The sequence below is a fragment of the Miscanthus floridulus genome, chromosome 7, assembly GCF_019320115.1.
Source record: "Miscanthus floridulus cultivar M001 chromosome 7, ASM1932011v1, whole genome shotgun sequence".
Taxonomy (NCBI): Eukaryota; Viridiplantae; Streptophyta; class Magnoliopsida; order Poales; family Poaceae; genus Miscanthus; species Miscanthus floridulus.
The window spans coordinates 40213176-40223886 of record NC_089586.1 but is presented as its reverse complement, the minus strand read 5'-3'; the positions used below and the strand labels follow the sequence as shown (position 1 = coordinate 40223886).

General features: G+C 45.4%; 1 protein-coding gene across 1 annotated transcript; it reads right to left on the bottom strand.

Moving 5' to 3' along the window:
- Nucleotides 1-2280: 2280 nt before the first annotated feature.
- LOC136463085 (GDSL esterase/lipase At5g45910-like) lies at nt 2281-5590 on the bottom strand. Its single transcript, XM_066462118.1, has 5 exons — nt 5025-5590; nt 4708-4923; nt 4441-4589; nt 4074-4347; nt 2281-2799 (listed from the first exon to the last, which is right to left on the bottom strand). The coding sequence occupies exons 1-5, from the start codon at nt 5296-5298 to the stop codon at nt 2564-2566; spliced, it is 1149 nt and encodes a 382-aa protein (XP_066318215.1). The 5' UTR covers nt 5299-5590; the 3' UTR covers nt 2281-2563.
- Nucleotides 5591-10711: the final 5121 nt, after the last annotated feature.

The following is a 10711-nucleotide window of genomic DNA, read 5'->3' as shown; positions in this document are numbered from 1 at the left end:
CATGAGAATAGCTGAACCAGCGTCCTTGCCAGGCATGTTATAAAATACACAACTTTCTCCTGAGTTGCTACAATAGTTTCCAGTTTATTTTTCACTTTTGTATTTTTTCTCGAACACCTGGGAGAGCTGCTTATCATTTCATTAAAACACAACGTACCAGAGAGTATGAACACCACACCCACCGCTCCTCCCTATGCCTAACAGTTCAGCCATTTTAAGACCAGGCAGTTCTTGTCGAGTTGTCGTGAACCGACGCTACTATCTAATGGTTACATTGATCTGTTATTTTCTTAGTTACACTCATGTGACCCTTACAACTTATCTTGTATGTGTAGTTCTGGAAATCATACATCAAAAGGCCTATGGTGTTAGTCGGGTCCAGCCTTGGTGCTACTGTTGCCATTGATTCTTTAGTCAACTACCCGAAAGCGCTACATACTCAAAATAGTTTTGTTGTCTATATTTCTTTAGTACTGCAGACTATAGAGTAATACAACAGATTAAACTGAGGTATCTGTAGTGCTTCCTTTTATGTGAATTTTGACTACTATGGCACAAGCCTTCATACAAGACAGATCTTACAAGTTTGAGAGTTTTATATTCCAATTAGCTAATTTAAGCTTGGTTTCACAGGTCTCGAAATTGATCTTCATTGGTGCATGTGTATACTATGAGGGCCCGAAAGATGTGACTAAAATCCCTAAGTTTGTTTCATATGCCGGGGTGAGTCATTCTGACTTCCATGCTAAGCTTATTTAGTTTTCCATTTCATTTTACATATTTTATTTTTTATGTCATTAGGTCTGTATTTTCCATTCGGTGCTTAGCTTATTGGTTATGGCTGTGTTTTTTTATAATGATGGCTGTGCTGCTTAAGTGGAATGTCTCTAATTGGATCAAAGAAATCTTGTGGTGTGTGTCTACATTGGCTGGGCGACTGGACTACTGGAGTAAACTGATCGTTTTCTTTGCTTCCCCAGGTGTTCATATTGAAGAGTCTTCCACTGCGATTTTTGGCAACAAGTTTGGCATTTAAAAAAACTCCAAATGAATTCTTTGGTTGGGTGCAAGTAAGCCTCTATGGATCACTTTGAACTTTAAAAGGAACATGCTTTCCTATTTATGATATGTACAGTTCTGCTTGCAGGTGTATGATGATGCTAAAGGTATGCTAATTATTGTGCTCCAATCTTTCGTTTTATGTGCCTGCCATATCTACATTAGACTCCTAATATTGTTTTCAGGTAAAGATTAAACATATTTTTTTCTATGCCTTAACCAGGTGTGGGCCGACACGCTGTCTCGTGGCGGTGGCGGCGGCGGGGTCAAGTGGTGCAAGCACCGGGTGCCAGTGAAGAGGGTGCCCCTGGCCGCTGGGGACGGACTCCAGGTTGTTCAGGAGGAGGTGAAGTGGTTGAGGCGCGCCTCCACATGGTGTCGGAACGTGTGCACATTCCACGGTGCTGTGAGGGTCGGCGGCCACGTCTGTTTCGTCATGGATCTCCATGTCGGGTCTGTGCAGGCGGAGATGCGGCAGAATGGTAGACGCCTCACGCTAGAGCAGATTCTCAGGTCTGGCATTGCATCTAAACGTCGGTACTTAGTAATATTGAGTAGCTATTCTTTCTGCTTTTGTTGTTCCAATTATCACTGCAAACATATCACATTGCAACATAGCGCTCACTTTTATTGTTACTCAGTACTAAGTAAGAACTAAGAAGCATGCCTAGCTAGAACCTTCACTAAAGGTGGCAAACTGTGTAGTGATTCCCTTGTTAATGGCGTTATGTGTTTGGATTTTGTTGGTGCTGATAGCTGTTTTGTTTGTTTAGCTTCTATTGTTGTAAGGAAGGTAAAATTGGTCACAATTAATGCTCATCATGTCGCTTGCCATTTCGGCGCAATGCCATCATATATTTTGTGAATATTATAACTTTGGCTTGCAATTTGCTCGCTGAGTCAATTACCATCAGGTTATCGAGCTATGGAGCTTCAATTATTTTTTTTATCTATTATCAGCTCACAAGTTGGCTAACACTAATATATATATGCTGAAATCATTAAAGTTCCTATGACATGCAATGTGTGAGTAAAATTTCTACGAGAATTAATATCGTTGCAGAAAATTTATGAAGTGTTGTGGTTTTCCTAACAGGATTAGACACTGACACATTTAACATTTCTCTATAAAACCCATGTGGTCTTTAGAATGTAGATATCTCCTTTCCTACCTTGCCGGCACCGGCGATGGCGCACGTGATGAACTAGTCTTTAATCAGAGAATCAGAAGCTGCTCAAGCAGACAGTATGTATCACATTTCCGGGACAATATACACGATTATCTGTGCGTTACATTTTTCATATTTATACCCCCTGACAAATCAAGAAAATCAGGCCTTTGTGCAGCCTCCTATCCCACCTTTGTACCCCCAATGGCAAATGAATACAATCAAATGGAGATGTACATGTATGCAAACATTGGAACTGTACGGACGAACTACTTTCCCCGCTCCATTTCTTTCAGCGCGCTACTTTGATAAACTCTACAACAGGAGTGGTGTGATCATGAGGATTGGATGATTGGTTGGTCCGCGAAAGGCCCATATAACCAGCCTTTGGCGATATGGCGGTAAGCAGCCTCCGTCAGGTGAATGCCATCCCAGCTCCAATGGGTTGTCGGATCAGGACAGGCAGTTGCACCAGGCTCGCCACATTTGGCCGTGACATTGAAGTTGTAAGCTGCTCTCTCAGGAGTCGATGGAGCCCCACAACATGCCCTAGGCAGTTGTTTGGCAAAACCTGAATGAGAAAACACAAGTTGTTAGGTCCCTGCATAGACGTGCACTAAAATCAAAGGCCTAATGACTGAAGCAAAGGTGCCTTCTATTTTAATCGACAATAATATCTGCCTACCTTTTCTCTAGCAGTTGAGACAGGAAAACTGTCTCCATCAGCAAATTCAAGCCAAATAAAGTACAGATTACTTGCTACTACAGGGCAACGATGCGATGGAAATTCTAGAAATCAGGTACATGTGATCTAGAGATGACAAAGACATGGCATCGTTCTAGATGCAGATGGTTGTTATACGCCTTTTCCTGTTATTTTATTTTTTCTATTAAAAAACATTATGGTCAGCAAGGAAAGAAAGTAGTAGGTAGAAACAAAAGTGATCCCCAAAACGATGGTTCAGCTAACTGAGCAATTCCTAGATGTTTGTACTTGTCACAACAAGGACTTGTTGAATTTTTGATTCAGCAATGCTTAGAAAGTGGAGCAGCAAAAGTAAGAAGGTTGGGTAGCAAAGCGCTGATTATTTTATTTAATCACAACAGTGCATATACACTTTTTGACGTCATGAAATGTCCATCTTAACAACATGTTAAGTAAAGGGAGATTGTTTCCCAAAAAAATAATGTGTCGACTGTTGATAGATTTTTAAATTAGGTATGCAGGTCATTCTAGTAGCTAGTTCAGCTCAAAATACAATGCCATAGAAGGATCAGTGATAAAACTATCATGGGAAAAGGATTACTATAGCCCTGACCTCGAATTTTAACCTATTAACAGAACTATTATAGTTTTAAGTCCTAATACATCATTAGATTGAGTGAAGGGAATCAAACCATTCTAATGTTAGCTCCAAGTGATCCATTCTAATGGAATCTCATTTTCAATGGAAAGGCCTCCTCTCAAGCAGACAACTATTAATGGGGAGCACTCAAATGAACTGTACTAATAGCAGTGATAGCTAAAAGAGCCTTTCCAGACTGGATAACAGGTTCCAAATGAGCAAGGGTAAGCACCTTTGCTTTGAACATACTCTGACCATTAAGCTAGCCCAACTGATTTTGAAATCATAAATTTTGTACGCACCATTCAAAACATGATTTGTATATTCTGCGATGCGCTAGTAGAGAAGATTAAGGCATCTCCACCGAGATCTAAACCATCTAGTTATAATATGTTGCGTCTTTCAAGAACAGTGTTGATTCCGAGTAGCGGTTGACTCAACATCTAAGCATCTAAGCAAAAGTTATCACATAAAAGAGATCAAGAATGTATGAACTCACCAAACTTCTCAGGCTGAAGCATGAACTGGATAACTGGAGTGTAGTAATCGCCATATATGATCCTCACATTGGGGTGCTTAGCCCGGAGCTTCTCAAGCATGGCCTTGAGATGTGCATTGTGCACCCAGGAGAATGTGTTGTACTGGCGGACACACCCACTGCGGGAGCCCTTTCCCTCTTCGGACACATCAAGCATGTTCAAGTACACTGGGAAGCAGCCAGTGGGCATGACACCAGGCACAATCATCTCCACAGCCCCCTCAGCAATCAGTGCCTGCACCATGTACAAACATTTGCAGTTGGAAACACATCCCATGACGACTACCCTTCTACAATACACAACAAAAAGAAGGGGGAAAACCCCTACCTCAATACCATCAGAGATGCCCTGGATGACATCCGGCATGAATTTGTAGGCCTCTGGGATGCCCATGCCCGCAAAGAGGGGAGCATTGTAGTCGTTGCCGCCAAACTCACCGACCACAAACAGCGCCTTGGCAAAGAATTTCTTGCATGCTGCAAAAGGAAAAGAAGTCAATTGTAATAAGTTTTACCGGTAATCTCCCAATTTTCTAATATAATAATGCAGCACTAGTGGTTCAGCTAATTAAGCTAGAGAAGGTGGGAATCTCACCCTCCGTGGTGTTGCAGAAGAAAGGCTTGAGATCACGGAACCACTGGATTTGGGTCATGAGCGCTCCGGAGTTCCAGATGACGGCACCGAGCCCCTTGGCCTCGAAGTAGGGCGTGTCGAGCGCGGTGGCGCCGGTGATGGCGAAGTTGGCGCCGTGCGCGAAGCTGGCGTTCTTGGCCTTGGACGGCGGCAGCAGCGGCAGGCCGAACTCTTGCGCTGCAGGCAAGGGAAACCCAGGAAACCCGTCAGGCACACACCCAAATCTGGGAACAAACAACGAAGCCGAAGCAACCCCCGACGAATGCGAGAGGCCGTACCGAGGTGGTCGACGACGAGGCGTCCGTCGGAGCAGCGGCCGGTGGGCTTCCCGAAGTAGGTCTGGCCGTAGGGCAGGCGCGCGGTGGCCAGGATCTCCGGTGTGCCGTTCTGGATGAGGTTGCCAGCGTCGGCTAGCGAGTCCCCAAAGTTGAAGAGCGCGTGGTACCTCCCCTTGGCCGACGCCTCGCTCGATTCCGCCTCGGCGCCAGCGCCGCCGACCGCCGCAAGAACCACCACCGCCAACACGGCGAGCGTCGCGCCCCTTCCTCCCATCGCCGCTCGTTCCCCTGGCTGGCTCCCCCCTAGGTTCTTGGATCTCCGGCGAAGGCCGGGAAGAATGGAGAAGGCGGAGTCGGGGCGAGCGGGGTGGGAGCTATCGACGGTCGGGGTGGGGGTTCTTGTAGGAGAGGCGGGCGGGCGACGGAGAGGGAAAGGGAAAGGGAAAGGGAAAGGGAGGAAGGGGTTGGCGGCGGTGGTGGCAGCTGCTGCGGCGTTTTCTTGGGCGCTTGCCTTCCTTCCTCGCTCGCTGCGGGCGTGTGCTGGGCTGGTGGCGTGGCTCACTCGGTGTTAGGCGTGGGGGGAGTTATTGCGGAGGTGTGGGAAAATGGGAATGGGGAAGGAGGCGAGGACGAGGGCGAAGGTGACGGACGGCTGCAGCTCTGGAATCAGTTGGATGGGTGAAGAAGATGTCGTCGGTCGAGTGAACAGCTAGAGAGAGAGTGTGTGAGAGCAACTCCAGTGGAGTTCCTAAACAGGCCTTTATTTTATTTTTAGAAGTTTAAGCACAAAAAAAAAAAACTACTCTAATGGACCTCCTATTTGGACTCCCATTTTAGGAGACTTTCCAAAATTTAGTTGGAGGCCCCCCAGGAACCAGGGGCTCCTATTCCTCACGCCCGACACCCCGACTGCCACACCGCCGCCGCCACCCCGTCGCCGCCGTCCGCGGGATCCAGCGAGGTCCGGTCCGGCGAGCCGCCTGGACTCCATCGCGGCCGCGGAGCTCGCGGATCCGTCCTCCTTCGCGTCCTCGCCTGCCTCCGCGTCGTCCCGCCGGTTCCTGCCGCCCCTCTTCTTCCTCCTCGTCCCGCCGGTTCCCGCCGGTCCGGCGACCTCGCCTGCGTCCGCGTCCTCGTCCTTGTTCCTCCTTTCCATCCCCGCCTCTCCTCTCCATCCCTGCCTCTCCATCCTCGTCCTTGTTCCTCCTCTCCATCCCCGCTTGCGTTCCCGGCCTCCATCCCCGCGCCCGCCCCTCTTCTTCCTCCTCTCCACGCCCACCACGCCGACGACCAGCAGCAGCGCAACCAGCAAGACGCCCACCACGCCGACGCCCGCCACGCTGCCGGTTCCTCTCCCATGGATGGCGACGCATCCTGTGGCTTCTCCGGAGGCGGACTGCCTCCCCGTCCGACGGTGGCTCCCACGCGACGTCGCCCATTCGTCGCGCCGCATCCCCGTCCGACGCCGCATTCGTCCCAAGAACGTCCTTCTCCCGGCGGCGGCGGCAGCGGCTTACCTCCTCGGCTCCCCAACGAGCAGCCTCGACTCGGTCCTCACGCGTTGACCTTCACGGAGCCTCACGCCGCCACCTGGGACGCCGGCAGCACCACAACATCACCAGCACACGTCTATAAGGTTGCCGGCGACTTCAGCCCCAACCATTGGACGCCTGATGACTACTCGGTGAGTTGTGCTGATGTTAAGAGCTCATTGGTAAACATTTTAGATAAGCTATGTGCATGTGCTATGGCAATCACAATCATATGTTCTCTGATCTTTTTTGTATGTGCTATTACTTTTTATAAGATTGTGTTACTAACTGTAACATTATACAAGTACAATACAAAAGAAATCTAGTATAGACATTGCAGAAGATACTTGGCCTTTCTTGCTGGTCACTCACCTATTTTTGCTTGTTCCACATTGAGCTCAGTCATGTGCCTGTTCAGATCAGGCAGCCATTATTTTGCTTTTGTTTTGGTTCTGAGCTGTGTTATACTTGAGCTTCTAAAGGGCTGAGGCGCGCTCACTTGTCTGCAATTTGGGCCATGATGAGAACATATAGTACAATTGTAGCATGTTTGTTAACTGCCTGGTGTTTAGCTGTCTAGCCAGAATGCCATGTGACTGTTGTTATATCATCAAACATGGCAAGTGCAAATTGCAATGCAAACACAAGCCGGTCCGTATCATCAATTCTGTCAACTCTGGTAGAGTACCTTTTGGTTTTGGTTATATCATCAAATGAAATGAGCAAAAATTTAAGTCTAGGAAGCCTGCATCTGGTTTCAGACGCATATATGTATCGGATCAAAAAAGAGGGGCAAAATATCCTCAAGTTCTGAATATGACACAGCATGCCTCCAAAACTCAAGATTGCCGGCCGGCAGGCAGGCAGGCAGTCTATTCATAGGGAGGACACGCCACGGTTAGATTTGTTCTTCTTTTGGACAGACAAATGGGTATGGGCTGGACTGAATGAAGAGGCGTTGACTGTGACCCAAAGAAAATTAGCATTTGCATTAGTTGTGATAAACAACACCGAAGGTAGGCAGGAGCTGGTCAACCTATGGAGGTGTATCCATCCATCCAGCTGGTGCAAGTCTGAAACAGATAACAACAGAGAGAGAGAGTGGGAGACCATATGAAATATCCCTGCAGAAGAAACATTTTTTGTTGATTGAATCCAGCAATAGCCAGCTAAGAAGGATTTATGTTGAATGAATCCAGCAATAGCTAGCTTAGAAAGGTTTTTGTCGAATGAATCATCCATCATGCCAGCAATTTTGCTGCTAGTACACTTGCAATTTGAATACAAACTGAACTGACATGTTGCAATTTGCACTTGCATTACATTGCATGGGACTGAACTGACAATCTGGAGTTTATGTTTTTTGCAGGAACCAAGGGCTTCAAGTGTAGCAGGAAGAGGAAGAGGATATTTCACAACCATATTGACACAGGAAGCGAATGATGATTTGGAAGTGCTGAGGCAGCAGGATGCCACTCCAAGTACTGGCAGCAAAGGATCATCCAAGCGAGGCAGCAACTACACTAATCTTGAGGATATCCAACTTTGCAAATCTTGGATTCATATCAGCAATGACCCTATCATAGGGAATAACCAGCCAGGGAAAACTTATTGGGAGAGGATCGGAAATGATTTCCATAGCAACAGGGACTTCGAGTCCGATAGGACTCCCAATTCACTCGAGCATCGCTTTGGGATCATACTAAAGGAGTGCATGAAATTCCAAGGCTACTACGAGGAGGTCGAGCGTCGTCATCCAAGCGGCATTCCATACAAAGAGCATGTAATTGGTTCATCCCATACCTTGTCATTGCTATATATCTTGACATTGCTATATATCTAATCATGCACTTGATCTTTGATGCAGCTGCTTGAAGCCCAAGCAAGGTATGCCAGAAAAGCGAAGGGCAAAAATTGTCAATTCAAACATTGCTGGCTCACGTTGAGGCATACTCAGAAGTTCGAATCGACACTTGAAGGCAACAAGAGGCCAGCCAAGTCTAGAGAGCTCAACCTCCCAGTAGGAAGTGAACAAGACGATGAGTCAACCGCCCAAGGCCAAGAGAGCTCCTTAGTCCCTTCTGCCAAGAAAGCCCGACCTCCGGGTAGAAAGCAATCCAAAGAGAAGTTGAAAAAGAATGAAGGAGATGACGAGTACAAGGATATGATGCAAAACTTGATGGTAATGAAGACCGAGGAACATAAGATGAAGAAAGAAAGGTGGGAGAAGGATATGATGCTTGAGCAGCGCAAGATTGAGATGGAGGAGCAGCGGCTGCAGTGGGAGCAGGAATAGAAAATTATGTTTTGTGATGTGACCACCATGGACGATGATCAAAGGGCATATGTGTTGGCCAAGAGAGCGAAGATTGCGAAGGCGATGAGTGCTAGTGTAGGCGAGACTGCTAGTGGTGAGAGTGGAGTGTAGGTTTGGTGAGAGTGGAGTGCTAGTGGTCATTTCTTAAGTTTATGTGAACTTAAGTTTATGTGAACTTATGTCTGTATTATGTGAACTTATGTCTGTATTAGTGTAGGCGATGGATGCTAGCTGAATGTGAATAGCTATCTAGACTGCATGTGACTGCTGTTTTATTTTAACTGTACTATAGTCCAGAAAACTGGAGTTTGGCATATCCTGAAATGTGAACAACTATCTGACTGCTGTCTTCAGTTCTTGAACAAGATCAGTTCTAACTGCTGTCTTCAGTACACAATAGGTTCAGAGTTTTATTTGATTTCCTTGAACATAGCAATATATCAGTATGGTCAGATCTTTACCGTTAAAAATTATTTTCTTATAGTGTGTGAGTGTGATTGACTGCTGCATAGTATGTCTGCTGGTTTTCCTGCTTTTACTTCTATTACTTTTATCAATGTGACACCTAAAAGGGTCCTGTTTCAGCAACCTATAATTCTCTGTGTAAGGCACGTTCCCTCAAAATTTCTTGAATATACCCTTTCTCGTAGAACAAAATTGAGTTTTACAAGGTGGAATGCTGATTGGAAAAGTGCTACTTCCTCTGCAGTTTTGGTTTTTTAATTTTTCATATCATTATACAATTACCTAGTGTACCCTTAGCTAATGTCATAGACCATGGGATGCTGCTAAGCATATGGAATCTGCTGCTGCTTTAGCAAAGGAGCTTGGACACTGGAATGAAGTATCTGATTTCTATCACAGAGCTTCAGAATTATACCGTGAATGTGGAAGGCCACAACCTGCATCCGATGCTCTAGCAAAGGGTGCCAGGTAAATTTAAATGACACCTCCTACAATTGTGACATTATGGATGCTTATGTTCTAAACATAATATTATGAAACCAGTGCATTGGAGGAGAAATCTCCAGAAGAAGCTATTAAAATGTATGATGAGGCTTGTTCAGTTCTTGGCTATTAAACATAATCCTTTTTTTTCTAACTAATAACTGAAATGTGCTTACATAATTATTCAGAAACTCCATGTGTATTATTGATTTGAGAATTTTATAAATTGGCACATTATATTTGTATCTTGCAGCTTTGTCTGTGATCATTTCTTGAAAACAAAACTTGCTTCATGAATGTCTTGAACACAAAACTTGTCTCATTCCATTATGTTGCAAGCAACTTGATCAGCATGAGCTTTAGTGTAGTAGCAAAACAGACATGTCAAAATTACCAGATGTTTCACTATAATACTGCATACATGATACTAGTCACAAACACACATCATCCTATATGGCATAAAAGAGGTCTTTTCTAATGGCACACTGTCATCTGCGTTATGGCATAAAAGATATACTGACAGCTATACACACAAACTCATTCCCAGGTAATGCAAATGGCAGGATCAATATACAGAAATTAAATTTATATGCATTATGAAATAACAATCATTGGAGCAAGAGTAAATTCTAATTATTCAACAAAACCACATGGCTTGAGATGGTTAAAACGAATCCTCAGATTCTTCCATATAAGTAGCAAGCATGATACTAGTCACAAACACACATCATCCTAGACAACCAAATAAAGAGAAACTTGCACCACACAAACTATCAACTAGTAAGATCTTCTCTGCATCCTAAACCCCATAACATGTAACACCTAATCAAAACACCACTACTACCCGCGTTATCAACATTACAAGACAGGGACAAGCTTGAAATCTATCA